Raw genomic sequence first — 20,406 nt, 5'->3', positions numbered from 1 at the left:
AGGCTATGTCACTTTATGGCGTGATTATATTTGTTGTGTAGAACTGTATGTAGTGTATTTTCTCAAAACTAAGGAGCGTCCATTTTCAGACCACCAGTTTCTTCTTTGAACAATATCACTAACCATTTCCACTGTTGCTTTCCACCTCTAATCGGATTTACTTTAACACTGGTATTTGTCTGCAAACAGTACCAATTCTGCTTGATGAATTTTAAGTGGAAGGTTATCAACATAAATGAGGAAGTGAAATAGACCTAAAATAGATCCCTTTGTAATTTTTGTTGCTAGTCACTAAAATTTACTCTCCATCCAACATTTTTTGACTAATTAAAAAAACCGTTTGCATTTTGCTTGTTAAATATGAGTCATACCAGTTGTTAGTAAAGCTATCAATTACACAAAACTGAAGTTTTCCTAAGAGTAATACAGTCGACACAATCAAATGCCTCAGAAAGATCACAAAAATACTAACTGGTGATATTTTATTATTTAAGGTTTGTAAGTCTGTACTCCTCAAAAGACACTCTTCAGCACATGTACACACAGCTGCACTGCTCACCTGCAGGTGGAACTGGCAATGATGTCGACATCATGGGCAGCTGCAGCACGGCGGCCACAGAAGGCAGTAGCATTGCGGGACCAGTACAGTGTGATGCGGCAGCGGTGACGCGTGCCGCCAAGGCAGCCGCCACATCAGACAGGGCTGCTGCCGATACCGATCCCCGATCAGCGGGAGAAGCCGGAGGCACGTCTGTGACCGTAGCCACAGACGTGCCTGGTGTGGCGCCAGCCCGTTGCGCTCCATCTCCCTGCACCGAAGAAATCACCTGTAGCACACCGCTGACCTGTAGAACATGGCCATTGCTGGTGACTGAACTGTAGCCTCCCACCAACTACACACAATGACTGGTAAAGGGAGTAGTATATTGTACATGCCGGAAGCAAATAATCGTATACAATTTCTTTAGCAAGAGGAAGATTGTATAATGGTGATGTGAAAAACTCTTGACATCGCAATGTAAGAATGAGTTTTATTTGCCAAAAAGGTAAAGTCTGTTTTTATCAGTAAAAGACCATACTGGTAAGTAGCAATAAACAGTTCATAATCAGAGAACATTTAAAGACAGCTGTAGCATATTTGTAACTGGATGTTCCTTTGAATGGTGCTATTCTGGGAATTCAGCCTGTAATGCATCTGTCAATACTGGGTAGTAGCACAGGGTACGATTCCCATCTAGTAAATTACATGATATCGTGTATTTTACAATACGTATGTTAATCTATAAATTTTGTGCTATTATCAGTTCTTATAACATTTTAAGTTTCGTTATCAGCTGTTTGTAAGTAAGAAATTCTTATCTCAACAGATTTTGTAAAAACGTTTGGGAATAATAAAAACATTATTTGAAGAATTATTTATGCAGAATTGCAGAGAATGGCATAAAATTACCAATTTAAATGGCGACACTGTAAATTATCTATGATAATGTACTTCTTTAGTTATTTTTAATAATTCTTAAAGACTTGTATTTTCAAACATTAAGGTTAAAATGTGAGCAAAGACACATACCAACAGGTGTTGAAAATTCTTTGTAAATAAACAGCTTTAATTGTGACTAACTTTAATAACAATCAATTATACATTTGTATTAGTAAAAATTTCATAAACAGCATGTGCACTGGTGAATGTTAGTCAGTATTGGATGTACAGTTGTCGGTTAGGCAGTACCGTATTTGATAGGTTGAGCTCGTCAATGTGCAAAAAATATGGCACTGTCTTTCATGCAAGTTGATGTAACAAAGGGAAAAACTAACGGAGAAGATTTCAGTAAAGTTTTACCACCGGGAAAAATAGATAACAAAGTTATGAAAATGAATGTGTGATGATACTGAAAAAATTAGAAGTATCTACGTCTAGTATGTCCAGAACCAAAGTATGAAATATTTAATTTTTGTTCTAACAATATTCACTTCAGTAATGTCACGTAATGACATATTCAGACTATATTTCTGACAAAAATAACCTGCAAGTTAAATTTTATGTACTAATAGAAATGGCTTACATTAGATACCATAACAAATTATTCTTCTCTCAATATTTCAGCTGTGAAACTTCCAGCTACTTTTGTAGTGAGTCATGAGACTGAGGACGTAGTCGTCCTGCTCCCCTTACATACCTGCAGGCCACACTGATGCATGTACTGCTGTACACACTAGCAGATGAATATACGCCACTCGAGTGATATATATATATATATAAAGAGGTATATGGTTGCAGGGGCATCTGGCACCCGTAATGTTTGTGTTTGGTTGTTTCATCAGAACGTAAAGTTGATGATAGATGGGGCCAATCTTAGAGTTGATTATAAAGATCTTTTGGAAGTTATGGTATATAATATTGACAGTTACAATTGTATGATCAACGGAAAATTTGAAGATTGTCTACGCAAACAACCCTTACTTGAGATGTGTACAGAATCCGAAGAAGACAATTTGATACCTGACAATATAAAATACAAACAATGTGTGACACAGGACAGAACTGAAATGGTGACAGAGAAGAGTTTTTTGAAGTGTTAGTGGCTAACCTTGAAAATCTGAAAATGCATCTTTTATTGCAAAAGTTCAAAGTAAATTTTTGAAAGACAAAAAGCCAACCTTGGCAGCTGATGAATGCTTAGTTCTTTCTGACTTTTCGGAAAATTATTCCTTTGTTGTTCAAGATGAAGTACAAGGACACCAGCGGGTAAACAAACAGGCCACAAAACTAATGAGCCACAGCTTTTGTGTCATAAGTGACTACCTTGAACACAACACTACAGCAGTGCGCATTTTTCAACTAAAATTAACAAAATACATTAAACAGCACCACCCTTCAATAAAAAAACTGATTTACTTTTAAGATGGGGCAGCAAGTCAATATAAAAACAAAAAAAGATTTTATTAACATCTCCTTTCATGAAGAAGATTTTGGGTTTGATGTAGAATGACACTTTTTTGCTTCATGCCATGGGAAGAATGCTTGTGATGGTGTCGGGGGTACAACAAAGCAAGCTGTCACAAAAGCAAGTCTGCAGTGAACCGATGACAACATATAACAACACCTCAAGAAATGTTTTAATTCTCTAAAAAACATACCAAAGGAATTACCTATGTTTTTGTACAATGTGAGGAAATACAAGAAGTCTATGATAGTGTCTTGAAGGAAAGGTGCAACACTTGTCAGAAGATTAAAGGCACTCGATCTTTTCATTGTTTTGTACCCCATTCATACAACTTCCTGAAGTGTAAAACCACATCAACTTCGCCTGATAGTGAACTTCATCAGCGTGGAAAACTTGTGCAACTGGTTCTTCAAAATAAAGACATAGTGGCTCGTGTTTACGATGAACAGTGGTGAATTGGCAAAGTTGATAATTCTGACTATCAAAACCAAGATGTACATGTTGTATTTTATCACCAACCAGGACCAAGGACATATTTTTTAAAAAACTGAGAAGGATCAAGTTTGGATGCCACTTAAAAATGTACTAAGGAAGCTGTCTCCCATGGAATTTACAACTGTGACTGGGCGAACTTATAATCTAACACCCAAACTGAGTGAACAAATTTCTCAAATGTTCAATGAGCGATATACTAAAAACAAATAACAAGAGAACAATATAATGTAATTAGTAGGCCTATTTTCAATAAAAAAAGTAAGTAATCACAGATATGATTAAATTATATACTGTAACTGATATATTTTATCCCATAAGCCTAGATACCGCAGATGTTAAAAAACATATTTTTGAATCGTGTTCATAAATTTTTTCATAACTTCCAATTGAATCTCAAAGTTGTAATTTATAATGAAGTTTAATATCATAAAGGTCTATTAACCGTGAAATTTTAGATTTTTATTTGGGCCCCAAACAAAGATATTGCAGGCCACAAAACGGAAAAATAAAAAAAAAAAAAGCAATTTTTAAAAATAGTGTATTTTTTTAAGTGTAACCTGCTCACCATTGATACTCTATATAAAGTAACTATACTATACAATGTAATAGCAGAAAAAATATTAAAGCTGAGAAATTAAACTTTCTTTGGAAAACTACTGTTCAAAAATCGAGTTTCTTTAATTTGTGGCTGATAACTTTGAACTATTAAAAATATATTAAAGAATACATTCAGCTAAGTGATAATGATGTTAATTTGTAGCCCAGAGTGTGATGAACTAAATGTATTTTATCTGGAAGACTTAGGACAAGCCACCACTGAATAATTGTAAAAAAAATGTAGATGCTTGTAAATACCAAAAAATGCATGCAGCTTGGAACAAATATGGCCACCATTTCAAAATAATAAACAATTTTTTTTAAAAAAAATATTTTTGTGACTACTAAACATTGGGGAATTCACCCAGCAAATATAAATTTTTTCTGGGACAGTCAAGCAACCAATTATTTTTTTCTTGGACCACTTGGTATGGATTGACCCCACTGCTTTGATTGTTGTTTTGTCTCTGGAGTACAGTAGTGCAACCAAGTTCCATCTGTGGTCACAAACCGGCACAAAAAATATTACTCATTTCTCCTAAAATGGGCCAAACATTGCTCCAACTTGGTCATTCTCACACATTTTTGATCAAGCATCAAGAGTCGCGGTACACATCCAGAAGACAATTTTTTCATTTCTAATTCTTCAGTTAAAAAGCGACATACAGTGTCAGAGGACATCTGGCAAACGTGAGCAATTTCACGCACTTTCGATCGATGATGCTCCGTGACCATTTTGTGTACTTTTGCAACGATTTCTGAAGTAGTGACACATCTCAGTCAACCACTGCACAGATCACCATCTGAGCTCTCCTGAGCAAATTTAAACTCATTTGGCAACAGTTGAATATGAAGGAGCAGAGTCCCCCAGTGTACATGGAAACTGGCACGAATATCCTTTGCTTTCATACCTTTCTTTACGAAGTACTTGATCACTGCTCAAATCTTGATTTTTCCCACCTTCGCAAATCACTATGCAGGAACAACAAGAGAGCCACATCACCGCAACAAATCTCTTCCAAGAGCACTCATGTGGCACGTGTTTACAGGCAACAGTCCAATGAATATCACATAAACAACTAGTGCTGACCTCTCATGGTGATTCCGAGAACTTTTCAAACCACCCTTGTATTAAGTGGAGTCCTACCACACCCACACTAGGTAGGTGACCGTTCAAAAAGCTCTACTGTCACCTCTGCTCCGGTTAGCATCTAAAACGAATTCTGCTGAAATGGCTACAAAAGCAGCAATTTTGATTTCACCTGGCTTGTTAACGATTTGTAACTTTCAGGTAAGCATCACGACTGGTGAATGAGTATAACCTACATTTCTCTTGTTGCCATGATAAAATCTACTTCTTTTGCCAAAACATGCTAGAGTTTACACAGTCACTTCACTAACATGTTCTGCAGACACAACAGCAAGAGTGTTCTGAAAGCATCTTTTATTAAGTGGAAAACTCAAGAAAAGTAAAGTCAATAGCTTATGAAAAAGGACATGTAATGTGTACACTTATGCTGTTCCAAAATCCACAACGTTTCTCGTTTCGACAGCTCTTAAAAATTACATTCTTTCACCCAAAAAGTCTGTTGTTAGTGGAATAACATGGCAGGTAATGAAGTTTTGCATAATAACCATGTGGCAAAATACTCTCCTCCTTGCACACTATCATTTGGCAAAATCTCATCTCGATACCTCAAACCGTTAATGAAATATGAGGAATGTTGTACATATTTCGTTCTGTCTCTATCACCGGTGTACGCGATCGCAGATGAGTGTGCTGCATCAGATCGATTTTCTTGAGATTGGTGACACGTGGAGACCTCCACCCATGTCTATAGAAAACCTGAAAGTGTTAGCTAAATTCCTTATGCAGCAAGATATTATGTAATATGCACCAAACTCAAAATCATAGCCACCCCTATTTTTCATTGCAAACTCTTTTGAACATTGCACAGCGTCTTGCTTAAATGCAAATATCGCAATAACTGTGACCGTTAATGGAATGATGAAGCTGACATGTAAAGCCACAAGTAGCTCAACAATGAAATTGTTTACCAAATTGTTTCAATAAAATCAATTGAGAAAGACTGCACGGCACGCGCTTCTATTCTGTCATAACCATCATGTCACTCATTGGCTGAAAGCAGGCAAACAATGTTTGCCTCCCCTTCTGAACATACGGGTGAATTCATCCAGTGCTTTGGATGAGAACTGGTCACTGCTTATCAGCCACCATATCCTATGTGGGCTACAGGGCTAGCATGTTCCCCACTCCTGCCCTGCTACATCCCTCCCCCTCCTAACTCCCATGCCTCCTCTGTAGACATCTATTCCACTTCATACCATCATTTTCTATTCTGTTGAATATGTCTTTACAAACAGACTTATTGGTGACTGTTGAGGAAGAGCTCTCGGGTTTCCAGCCCAGTGACAGTATTAAAGTACCATGACATTTTGAAGTGTGTCCTACGTACCATCTTAACCAGAAGACATTTTTCAAAGTGTCGTAGTACTTTAACACTGTCAGCCAGCTGGAAAGCGGATAGCTTTTCCTCGACAGTATACACTAGGAAAGTCTACATTCACAGCTATTGGTGACTAGTTTAGAATACAGTGTTCATGTGTAAACCATTACCTGCACTTTGATAATGAGGGTCATCTTGAAGTAATGCAACAAAAGTTATTAAGAGTTCACTTTTGTGAGCTCTGTCTCTCTTGTCAGGTGGCCAGCTGCAGAAAAGCTCATAATGCTACATACATGAAACTTACAAATGTGAACAGTTCATAACTCTTCTATTCAGTTACTATGATCACACATTTAAGTCTCAGGTAACATTTGAAAATAACCATTTTATCCTCATATAGTCAACAATAAATTTGAATGCGAATGCAACTTTATCAGACAATGATTGCTATTCTTCCAATAATTATTACAAAAATAATTAATATAATGAAAGCATAGGCAATTATCTGGCATATAATATTAAATAAATACAAGAGTTTAAACAAATTAAAAAGGATCTTCACATGGAGAGTGATACAGAACACACAGAAGCAGACAATGGGATGCAATATATTAGATTACAACTGAATTTGATTCTCTTGCAAATGACTACACTGTCAAGTACATAAAGGATCCCTGAAACTGTGGTTTTAATGCATTTGCTGGTCTGCTTTTTCCATAATTTTAACCAAACAAGAGGATATTGATTTTATGCATATTTCTGTGTATAGTGGTGCCTCTTTTCTCTTAAGGCTACCTCTGTGTGTGTGTGTGTGTGTGTGTGTGTGTGTGTGTGTGTGTGTAAAAGGAGGGGGGGGGAGGGGGGTGGGAATCTGAAGAATCACTGTACATGAAAGACACATAATTTCTTATGCTTTTATGAATTCATGTCTGCTGCTCACTGCCTCTTCTGCTTCGTGAGTAGAAATCCATTCTCATTTACAAAGTGTTTAATGTTCCACTGATGATTAATGTTAATTTAGCTTCAAAAATGCGTGATGTTTAAATTACTTTTTGTTATTAGCTATGAATACTTCTGATCTTAGTCATCATGGTATTCTTTTTAAATAACAACATTGTGTTTTGAAAAGACTTAACCTATTGTTATATTCAATTCTAATGCATCTGAACAAACTAAATGAATAATTTGAACAATACGTCTAACATTGTTAATGATTAGGTGCATTTAATTTTTGTTTGCAGAATTCAGAATCCATGCAGCCTGCGAACTACTGAAGCTACAAGAATGTAGACAGCTGGTATGGATATGTTGCTGGGCCATGCTCGGGAGAAATACCCCAGGGCCTCCCAAAGTTGGAAACTAATTATTTCCTCTCGTTTTTCTGTCAGTGTCGATTCAATCATCTTGCGCATCACCTTCGGTTGCCACATTAGATTTTTGTATTGCAGGGTTGTATTTGCCTCATACGGTTCTGCTGTCTCAAAGTATGACAGGTGGCTAATGGGAACTGAATTTAGGAACACTGGTGAAAGGAAGTGTGCAATATTCAAACATGCAATGTTTTCTCTGACTGTACCGTCATCGTGGATGGTGGTGGCTCCTGAGGTGGTGGTGGGGGTGGAGGGGGAGGCAGTTCTGCTGGCACTACTTGTAACACATTGCCAACCTGGAAAAAAAAAAAAAAACATTTTTGTGACACCTATAACTACAATCCCATTACCAAATCGCTGTGGAAGGCCTGGAAATGTATTAGATAGATATATAGAGAGAAAGAGAAAGAGAGAAAGAGAGAGAGAGAGAGGAGACGGAGATGAAGAAGAAGAAGAAGAAGAAGAAGAAGAATACTGTTGACTGGTTCCAATATAAAAATATTAAAATTTATGTAATTAATGTAGGACATCATGCTTTTCAGGAAATAATTCTCCTTCTCAAGTATACAGGGTGAGGTCACTAACTATTGCCTTCTAGAGTAACTCCGAAAGTATGATAGTAGCTGAAAAGTTTGTGGGACAAACATTGCATGGCACAATGGGAGCCATAATATGATGTGGGTTTTTTGTTGCTAGGTGGGATCACATCAGAGGTATGTAGGTCAACTTTTTTTTTTTTTTTTTTAATGGGATGTTATAGTTTGGTACTTATTTTCTGATAGCAGCTATCGGAACGAATCCAATGATGTGTAACAGTAAGGTCTTTTAAGGTCTTTGAAGGTCACAAAGGTGGCATGAACGTCCATTTACAGAGGGTGTTCGAATTGATGACCATTGATATCAATGCAGTGCTGCAATCTTCTTATCATGGATTGAGTGGTATTCCTTATCACTGCAGCACTTATCGAAGCACATGCTCTGACAATTCTATCTCATATATTGTGCAAATAGTAAATATTCGCTGAATACAGTGCATCCATCTAACGTGCCATTCGACAGTTTCGCAACAGAACAATAATAGGAATGGTAAGACTAGTACTGTCGAATCAAACGAATGTGAATGATGTACTATCTCGAAAAACAAGTCGATATGCTTTTCATTTACGGAGAATGTCAAAAAAATTCAATGAGAGTTACAGCCCTATATGCTAAAAGATATCCTCAAATTACCCCCCTTACATGTTGTATATTTAAATATGTGTATGGTAAATTGAGAACAACTAGATCTTTAATGCATCGGGAACATATCCAGTGAAGGATAGTTACTAACGAGGAAACGGAAATTCGTACTCTTGGCACTGTGGTTCGAGATCCTAGTGTTAGTTCGCATCAAATTGCAAGAGAATCTGGCATGGGCCGGAGTAGTGTTGTTCATGTTCTGCATTGCCACAAATATCATCCTTATCACATCAGTCTCCACCAAGAATTAACTGGTACGGATTGTATGCATCACACCGAATTCTGCCGATGGGCTCAACTTCAGATTCTGAAGGATGACACATTTATTAATTTGATTTTATTTACTGACGAGGTTACATTCATGAACCATGGAAATGTTAATTTGCATAACATGCATAATTGGGCAACTGAAAATCCACAGTAGCACACCAAACACGGTAATCATTGAATGTATGGTGTGGGATTCTCGAGGACAAAATTATAGGCCTCTATTTCATCGAAGGAAATCTTAATGGTAGGAAGTGCACCACATTCCTGCGAGGAACATTAGATCTGTTATTGGAAGAAATACCTCTGGGTTTTTTCTTGTGGGGATTCATAAAAGACATTATTTATTAAGACTTTCCAACTACACCTGAAGATACACAATAGATAATTGTCAGAGCATGTGCTTCAATAAGTGCTGATGTGATAAGCAATATCACTCAATCCATGATAAGAAGATTGCAGCACTGCATTGATACCAATGGTCATCACTTGGAACACCTTCTGCAAATGGACGTTCATGCTGCCTTTGTGACCTTCGCTGACCTTCAAAGACCATACTGTTACACATCATTGGATTCGTCTCGATATCCGCTATCAGAAAATGAGTACCAAACTATAACATTCCACTTAAAGGAACAAAGTTGAGCTTCGTATCTCTAAAGCGACCCCACCTACGAACAAAAAACCAACATCATATCATGGCCCCTGTTGTCCCATGCAACTTTTGTCCCACAAACGTTTCAGCTTCTATCATACTTTTGGAGTTACTCTTGGTGGAAACAATTAGTGACTCACCCTGTATAAATTTATTACAATATGTGACAGGGGCCTGAAAAATCTTTACATAAAATGTGCTTGTACATTTCACAGTACATTAAGAAGAAGAAATGTCACTAACAGCACAGAAATGTGCAATCTCAGTCAAGTTATGCATGACGCAGCATCTGACACATGCCATAAGAAAAATGTGCTTGATAATGTAAGTTACTTTAAAAACACGCACAGACTATGCTTATTGTCTTAGGTAGAAATAGTGACAGTCTTGTATTTTATTTATTATAATTTTGTATTTCAGTCACAGGCCATATAAATATTTTCATTATACCTTCCAGTTATTACCAAGTATTCATCAGACAATCTGTTTAAAACGAAGGAAAAACAGAGGGGGTGGGGGGGATAGTAAAATACTAGGAAACTAAAGTACAAATCAGACTAACTCCTGTAAATTACTAGTTGATGAGTTACTACAGAATGTATTCAAGCAAATAAGCTGTGGACAGAAATTACCTTGATTTGTAGTTCAGTTTTATATTATTTTACCATCCATGTGTTTTTTATTTCTTTTTAAACATATCATATGATGATGACTTGATAGTATCTCGAAATATATGCTGATAACACCTGTTTGACTGGAGACAAATATATAATAAAAGGCTTCTAAAAAAAATGAGGAAACATACTGACCACAAAGTAAACTAAGTATATAAAAATCAAAATACTGGTTTTTGATTTAAAAAATGGACTCATCATAAATATGACATTAAAAGGATTAAAAGTATTCATTTTTATGCCACTTTAAAATAACACCACGCCTTGGTATCGTAATCAATATGTTTGACAGCAAAAGAAAGCTGTAAAAATTTTTAAAAACCTAGAAAATTTCATTCCATTCAAAACTGAAATTTCTGAAAGGGCAAAGGGAAAGGGAGAAGGTGCAACAGCTCCCAAATTTACTGCTGCACAACACTTAGACACTTCAACATACAGCTGCAAAAAGCTGAGAGGAAAAAGTATAAGATGGGAAAACGACATTACATTCAAGTTGTAAACAAGTAGTGAGTGATCATGAAGTAGGAGAAATATCTTATGTTGTATTCCAATGAAAATAATAAGTTTTTGAAAACATAATAATAGATAGATACAAAATTTACTCACCAAGCGGTGGCAGCAGAACACACACATATGAAGCTAAAGGAAATTTGCAAGCTCTTGGAGCCAGTGGGACCTTCTTCTGGCAGGAGGATTGCAGGGGAAGGAAGAAAGGGGGGTGGGGGGGGGGGGGGGGGGAGAAAGAAAGAGAGAAAGAAAAAGGTCCAGTGATGTTTAGGAAATGGTGAGCGTTTGGAAAAGTCACCCAGAACCATGGGTCATGGGAGACTTACTGGATGGGATGAGAAGGAAAAACTGATTGTTGGGGGCTGCACTGAATGAGATCGGAAAACCTAAGAGCTTAGAGGTCGATGATAAGGTAATAAGCATGACAAAACACCGTATGATAGTTAGATCAGCAGTTCTTGCCTATGCAGAACAGTGTGTTACTATTTGCTCTCCTCCACATTCTGCAAAACATAATGTATTTCTTTGCTTTGTTCAGGAAAAATAAACACATCACTTTGTGTAGTAGATGTACTTCAAAAAACCAAAATTTAATTTGCCAACTTAAAAAAATATTAGCAGTAGCTTCCAACATCAATACAATGACTATTTATTTTGTGATTAACACATGAAGAATTAAGGATGGAATATTAGGGTTTAAAGTCCTACTGACAATGAAGTCTTTTGACATGGAACACGAGCTTGTAGTGTGTTCGAGATGGGCTATGAGATTGGATGTGTTCTACAAAAGGATCATTTCAGCATTTGCCTGGAGTTTTTTTCAGGAAAGCGCTGAAAATCCAAGGGGATCGGATGAAGATGTGAATAATCATCCTCCCTAATGGGAGTCCAATGAGCTAAACACAGTGCCACCTCGCACAGTGACTAAGGTTTGTGTTATACTATACTGCACAACGACATCTACGTAGGTACTACGCAAGCAATCATATGATGTGTAGCGGAGTGTACCCTGTACCACTAGTCATTTCCTTTCCTGTTCCACTTACAAACAGAGTGAGGGGAAACAACTGTCTATAAAGATCCATGAAAGTCCTAATCTCTCTATTCTTATATTCATGTGCCTTACGTGAAATATATGTCAGTGACAGTAGAATCTCTCTGCGGTCAGCATCCAATGCTGGATCTCTAAATTTTCTCAGTAATGTTCCTCATATAGAATGTCATGTTCCCTCCAGTAATTCCATTTGAGTCCCGATGTATCTCTGTAATACTTGCATGTTGTTCAAACCTACCAGTAACAAATTTACAAGGCCACCTCTGAATTGCTCCAATGTCTTCCTTTAATCCAGTCTGGTGCATAACTCAAATAGTACTCAACAATGGGTTGCACTAGTGTCCTATATGTGGTCTCTTTTACAGATGAGCCACACTTCCCTTAAATTCTCCCAATAAACCAAAGTCAACTATTTGGCTTCCCTACTACAATCCTTACATTCTCATTCCATTTCACACTGCTTAGCAACAAAACATTTAGATATTTAACTGACGTGACTGTATCAAGCAACACAATACTAATGGTGTACTCAAGATTATGGGCTTGTTTTTTCTACTCATCTGCATTAACTTACATTTTTCTACATTTACAGCTAGCTGCCATTCATCATTCTGACTGGAAATTCTGTCTACGTCATTTTGTATACTGCTACAGTCACTCAACTTTGACACCTTCCCATACACCGCAGCATCACCAGCAAACAGCCGCATATTGCTGCCCAACCTGTCTGCCAGATCATTTATGTATATAGAAAATAACAGTGGTCCTATCACGTTTCTCTGGGGCACTCGTGACAATACCCTTGTCTCTGATGAACACCTGCTGTTGTGGACAACTGGGTTCTGTTACTTAAGAAGTCTTCAGGCCACTTACATACCTCAGAACCTATTCCATATGCTTGGAACTTTGTTTACAGGCAGCAGTGTAGTATTGTGTCAAATGCTTTATGGAGATCTACAAATACAGAATCCCCCTGTTGCCCTTCATCCTTGGTTTGCAGGATCTCTTGTGAGAAATGGGCTGATCTGTATCCTTGAGTAGAGAATCTGACAAACTTCAGAAAGTCAATAACTTTGTTATGAAGGATATCTTGAGTTTTGGGGTCTATGCTAGTACAGCTTGGTTTTTGCAGTTGTTGAAGAAGTTAAAGGTAAATGCATTAATTTCTTACCTCAATTTTGTGTTGAGCGTGAAATTATAACCTAGCTGCTGCTACTACTGCTACTTTAAAGAACACTGCTTCTAATATCCAACGAACTTCGTCTTTCTCGACCATGACTGCAGTTATATGATACACTTACTCACCGTCGTCACAGTGGTGTGCCAGGTGGGGTTTCAGCACTTGTCACTTTTTTCCACCGTCCAAGGAAATACACAGGCCTACAGATGGTTACCAAAATAATAGAAGTGAGCAAGGTGACTCAGTTGTGAGGAGGATCAACTATCATTCATGAGGACAATGGTTCAAACATCAGTTTGACCATCTAGACTTAAGTTTTCTGCAGTTTCCTTATGGAAAATGCTGGGATGGTTCCTTCAAAAAAGACAAATTCAGTTGTCTTCCCCACATCAATATTGTGCTTTGTCTCTAATTCCCTCATCATCAATGTGCTGTTAAACCTTTTATCTTCCTTCCTTCAAAATAATGGAGACGATATGTTCCATAATACTGCATCATAAATCAACCAAACTTAAAGGCTGCTGATTCAACTAAACACCCAGGGATTACAAATAAGATCAACTTCAGTTATAGCTATCAGGCAGAAAATGTTAAGATGAAGACAAACCAAAGACTGCTTTTTATGGCGGAACACTTAGAAGGTCAGAAGGTAAGACAAATATACTAAAAGAGTGTGACTGTACTATATTTGTCCATCCTCTTCTCAAGTATTCCTGCACAGTAGGAGATCCTCACTAGATAGGATTGATGGATGGCATTGAAAAAGTTCAAAGAAGGCTGGCTTGTTTCGTATTATCACAAAATAGGGGGGAGATGGTTGTAGATACAATAACGGAGCTGGTACGGTGATCATTAGAATAAAGACTTTTTACACATTGCTAGAACTTTTCACAAAATTGCAGTCACCAACTTCCTCCTCCGAATGCCAAAACATTTTGTTGACTTTCTACAAAGGCAGAAATGAGAACTGTGAGATAAAATGAGAGAGATCCCAACTTGTACAGAAAAATTTAGGTATTCATTTTTCCCACAAACTATTTGAGAGTGGAACTTTAGAAAAATAGTCTGAAAGTGGTTCTATGAACACATATGTGTGAACTGCAGAGTAATGAGGTAGACATAGGGCTGCACGGCACGCTAATACTTATCAATCGTGTGCTTCAACTCCTTTTGTTATTCTAGTGTACTGTGGTTTGCTGATTTCACACTGTACATTCTGTACTTTTATCATTTTTAGTCTTGACTAGATACTAAACTACAATGCTCTTTTGCAAAAATATCCCAAGAAAGTCCCCAAGTCACATGTATCAGTGCCATAGTGAACTGTAAATGTACAGCAAACTGGTGCTGTATTTCAGTATGTTATTTTTAGTGTTTATCTTGCTCTGTTAACCATCTGTTCAGTGACACCTCTCACAGACTTGGTTATATAGTCGGAAAATTTCTACTTGACTCTTCAAGCCAAACTGAGCACATCTGGATATTTATCAAATGCAAATAAACAATTATTTTACTGTTATTTGTTGGGGACTGTTAAGTCTTATAGAGTTTACACGCCATACAGGTCTAACACACTGAAGAACTCTGTGATGCAGCTCTGGCAAACTGTTCAGTGCCAACTGGCTACTGTGTCATCTGCTGCTGTGAGTCATCATTTGGATGCAATCTTCGGGAAAACCAAGTCAGCGCAGCACTTCCCTTCTATTCTCAGCTTCTAGAACTTGGAGCTGCTACTTCACTCGAGTGGCTCACCAATTGGCATCACACGGGAGTATGGGGAACTCAACCTGTGTCCTCCACATGGCAGTAACTGACCCCTCCACTATGGAGGCACACTTATGGGCTACATGTTATCTCAAAATTGCCGAGCCAGTACAACTGCAGTGTTTTACTCTCAGTAACCTACACGTAGTGCCCTTCACAGTTTGTGTGGTACAAAAATTGCAGTGTTCACAAAGTACGCATAGTAAATTGCACATTACATATTTGTGAATAGAACCACTACAAATACTACAAAAATGAGATGATTCTACACATCTCCAGATGGGCCGATAGTTGCTTCTGTGAACATCTATCATTATTACTTGAAGCTATGTTTGCATCTGTAAATGGCAGCTCTTTGTTTCCAGCAGTTTTATTACCATTTCTGCACTTGGAGGTATGTCGGTAGATTCCAAACTGGAAACAGTTCAAGAAAATAGGAACTTCATTGTATAAAACCCATTTGTATGTACTGTGGAAGAATGCTACTACATGAATGGTGCATGAAATGCAGAAATTCACGGACTTATTATTTGATGGTGTTCGATATTAACACAAAACAGCAGAGGTTAATAATGTAGGACAATGCAATGAATAGTAGAGGCTTTGAGTTGTCAACAGGAACATAAATGAAACTGAAGACTTGATCGCTTTTAGAAGAATCCTTTTTCAAGCTATAAAACACACACACACACACACACACACACACACACACACACACACACACACTCACTCACTCTGTACAGCTACATTGTGCCAGCTGTATACACAATGCAGGTACTGCAGTTCTATGTCTACATCAATACTCCTCAAGCCACCTGACAGCATGTGGCAGAGAGTATTTTTGGTACCACTAACTGACTTCCCCCCACCCCTCCCCCCTGTTCCATGTTCCACTCAAGAATGGCATGCAATAAGTCTCTGCCTTAGGTCTAATTTCTTGAATCTTCTCATTGTGGTCATTTCACGAGACATATGTGGGAGGAAATAGTAAATCTTTCTGCGATGCAAAATGCCTCTCTTGTAGCATCAGCCACTGGAGTTTGCTGAGCATCTCTGTTATACTCTCACACTGATTGAACAATCCTGTGACAAAATGTGCCACTCTTCGTTGGATCTTCTCTATCATTCTTATCAGTTCTACTTGGTAAGGGTCCCACAGTGATGAATGATATTCAAGAATCAGTAGAACAACTACCTTGTATGCCATTTCTTTTGTAGATGAGTCGTATTTTCTTAAAATTCTTCCTATGAATCACAGTATTTTCCTACTATTTATTTTATGTGAACATTCCACTTAAGATCACTCCAGATAGATACTCCTACATATTTTACAATAGTTATTGTTTTCAGCAACTTGTCAACAACAGTGTAGTTGCACAGTACTGGATTTCTTTTTCAATGTATGTGCCAGCTCCTGCACCCTCATCAATCCTCTGTAGATTCATCTGCAAATCGTTACTGTCTTTTGATGTCTTACAGATGACCATATCATCTTTGAGCAGCATTAAAGAGCTTCTGACCATTCTACTAGGTCATTTATATACACAAACAGATCCTTTACATCTGTGAATTTTGTTCAGTTAAGAGTGACATGTTGGGTTCTATCTGCAAGGAAGTCTCAGATTCAGTTGCAAATCTGGTCCAATAGTAAGTAAGTTCATACTTTTTTTCAGCTAAAAGCAGGGTGGGACAGTTTCAAATGCCTTCCTGAAGTTGAGAAACATGGCAGCAATCTGAGCACCAATGTCTACAGCACTGTGGATCTACATCTACATTTATACTCCGCAAGCCACCCAACGGTGTGTGGCAGAGTTTGGCAAGATCTCTGTTTTTGGAATCCTTGCTGATTTTTGTAGAGTTCTGCAGGTTTACTGTGGTCAGGGATTGTGTCGGATGTGGTGGGTGAGAGGAGAAAAGACAAGTGGAGCAGGAGGGAGGGTTGGGAAGGGTAGCTGATGGCTCAGAGAAGGCAGAAGGTGTACAAGATACAAATGCATGGGGACAGGTTACAGGAGTACAGGATAGGAATGTGACACACAGGTGCCAGTACTGGTGAGTTAGTGCAGTACACAATGATGACAAGTTGGAGGACTGGATTAGGCGATGGAGGTGGGGAGAAGGAGAGAGGATAGAACAGAGGATCGGGAGATTGTTGGGGAGAGGATGTGGGTGCAGGATGAGTGAAGTTACGGTCCTGGGGAAGAGATGGTGATGGGTGTAGTGCAGGATCTACCTGATACAGGTCAAAGGATTATGGGAACAAAGGATGAGTTGTGAGAACAGCTCCCATTTACACAATTTATAAAAGCTGATGCTGACGGGAAAGATCCAGATGACACAGGTTGTGAAGTAGCCACTGAAATCAAACACGCTGCATTTGGCAGTTTGTTCTGTCACTATGTGGTCAACTCTGCTCTCGCCCACAATTTGGGGATGGCCATTCAATCTGGTGGACAGGCGGTCAGTGGTTGTGCACACATAAAATGCCGTGCAGCAGAGCTGGTGTATGACACGGCTGCCTTCATGGGCCTGCCTCTCGTGGGACAGGTTAAATTGGTGATGGGACTGGAGTAGGATGTGCCAGGTGTGAATTGAGCAGGTCTCAGACACGGATCTACCACAGGGATAAGGTCTGTGTGGCAAAGGGTTGGGAGTAAGAGTGATATAGGAATGGATCCAACAGCTCCAACCTTCTTAACCTGAAATACGTGTGTAGAACTAGTATTTTCTAATGTGTTAATTTTAAAACTATAATCTTTTTCTATAAAAAAGCTAAACATGGATTTAATTAATTATTGATCCAATTAAGCTGCACAGTGAAACTACAAATGCTCTATTAAATTCCTCAGTCCAATTTCATAGAATGAACTGTCATTTGTTAAGCTTGAAGGGAAATTTTACTTTGGGGTAACAGCTATTTTTGGAGATTATCAGTGTTGTAATTTGTGTTGGGGCCATCAGATTTATTGTAACAAAATCTGTTCAACTGCAACCACTTCAAAGAGATCAAAGAAATTGCAACTGCTTTTCTGCTAGGTGGCTACTAGGACCTGTATCTGCCCAACCTCTCCGGCACGACATGTTCAGCAGTGTCGCGTCTGTTATTTGACGTTGACTGGCTATTACTGGGGTAACCCAGTACTTGATGCAGATGTACAGTGCTCAAGAGACAAAGTGTAAACATGGCTCATGAGCACTGAAAAGATTGCACAATTTGAATTGGGCTACCTGCAGTCATATCACAGTGTGCCTTGCAATGATGTGAGGAGACATTGCATCACTGATATTTGAGAAGTGAGGAATCTTCACACTAAATAGTAGCATGTCACTCACTGAGGGTACATTGTGCTACTACTAATGCAATAAAGTCAGATGACAAAGTAAGTAGAGGAAGTTTATCACATGAGGCTAGAGCAATACAATCCCTATATGCCTTATATCTCAGTGCCTTTAGTTGGAGAAGTTGCCATTCACAAGATAATTAACACAACTACTGACCCAATATTGAGAAAATTTTTTGTGCATACAGGTTTCAGAACTTCAATGAGGAATTCTGGTAAGGGTTTTGCAACTGATGCAGGCATTATAGCGATAAAGGCTGAAACATGTATACATCACAGAAAAGGGCAGTAAAAATGAGCTGCATGTTCCTTCTGTAGTGCGTTCCTGGAAGCACACAGCCCTAGCTGCAATAAGATGTTTATCAGAAACTGTTTTATACATATGTGTCTCAAGATGGCAATGAACTAATGGTGTGTTATTACTATCTCAAAGTTGTAAGTCATCTCTGGTACTCCTCAGATACTCTTGTACTTATACAGCTATGTACATACTCCTCAGGAAAATGTACATGCATGGGAGAGAGGTCTTGGTATTATAGCTAGTCATTCCTTATCTTGTTCCACTCATAAAAGCAGAGACAGGAAATTATATGCCTCTATATCTCTGTATGACCCCAAATGACACCTATTTTGTCCTCAGAATCCTTATGTGAAATGAGCTTTGGAGGTGGTAAATCATTCTGCAGTCTTCTTCAATAGTGTTTCGTGTAAAGATCATTTTCTTCCTCACAAGGCTACTCATAAAAGTTCACAGAGCATATCCATAAGACTTCTGGGTCAATCAAATTGAATGGCAACTAGTCTAGTGGCATGCCTCTGAACTGCATCAATGTTTTCCTTTAATCTAACCTGGTGGGAATCCCAATGCATTGCAATTGAGAATGCATTGCACTTGTGTTCTATACACAGTCTTCTTTATAGATGACTTACACTTTCTTAAAATTCTCTCAATAACTAGAGGTAAACCATTGATATGACTAGATCAAGAAGCATACCATTTTATTATGTGTTCAAACATTACAGGATTGTTTTCCTAATGACCTGCATTAACTTACACGAGTCCCACATTTAGAGCAAGCTGTCATTCATCAGACCAAATAAAAATTCTGTCCAAGTAAACCTGTAACCTCTTAGTCACTCAACGAAGACACTTTTTGTACACTACAGCATCATCAACAGACAGTCACAGATCTCTGCCTACCCTATGACAGATGCTTTACGTGTACAGAGTACAAGAGCGATCCTATCACGCTCACACGGGGCAACCCTCATGCTACTCTTGTCTCTGATGAACACTCACTGTCCAGCCAAAGTACTGGGTTCTATCACTCAAAAAGTCCTTTGAGGCAGTCACATATTTGAGAAATTATTCATTATGTTTGGACCTCTGTCAACAACATACAGTGTGGGACAGTACTGAATGCTTATACTTGGTTGAAAAACTGTGTAATTAAAAGACCAACTCAAAAACTTCGTGCAGACAAAGGAAGCAATTGAAAGAATTTTCAGGTGTGCATGCAGAATAAGTAATATAACCACTACTTAACATTGTGCACTTTCACTCATTTGACCAGTTCTAAAGCATTGTTTGCAGCCTGCGATCATTTAAAGATGGATAATATCTAAACGTGTTAACCCTACACGGACAGTAGAAATTTTTAACTAATACAATTTACCTGTAGCCATCCGATGCACAGAGCACAGTAAAGCATAACAGCAAACAGCATTCACACTAGCTTTCGAGGACTAGCTCTTCTTCTAGCAATAGCGATCGCCTGCGCACACACGCGCGCGCGCACGCGCACACGCACACACGCACACACACACACACACACACACACACACACACA

At 38.3% G+C, this 20,406-nt stretch overlaps 1 protein-coding gene across 1 annotated transcript in view; it reads right to left on the bottom strand.

The window, feature by feature from the left end:
- The window catches only part of LOC126428404 (serine-rich adhesin for platelets-like), a 290,438-nt gene that overhangs the window by 81,250 nt on the left and 188,782 nt on the right, over positions 1-20,406 (bottom strand). The window contains exons 12-13 of the mRNA XM_050090325.1: positions 8,082-8,171; positions 560-845 (exon numbers count right to left, since the gene is read on the bottom strand). Coding sequence (XP_049946282.1) covers positions 560-845; positions 8,082-8,171 — 376 coding nt within the window. The remainder of the gene's footprint in view (positions 1-559; positions 846-8,081; positions 8,172-20,406) is intronic.

This window comes from Schistocerca serialis, chromosome 12 (genome assembly GCF_023864345.2).
Source record: "Schistocerca serialis cubense isolate TAMUIC-IGC-003099 chromosome 12, iqSchSeri2.2, whole genome shotgun sequence".
NCBI lineage: Eukaryota > Metazoa > Arthropoda > Insecta > Orthoptera > Acrididae > Schistocerca > Schistocerca serialis.
The sequence above is the reverse complement of the archived record's forward strand: the minus strand, read 5'-3'. Positions and strand labels throughout refer to the sequence as shown.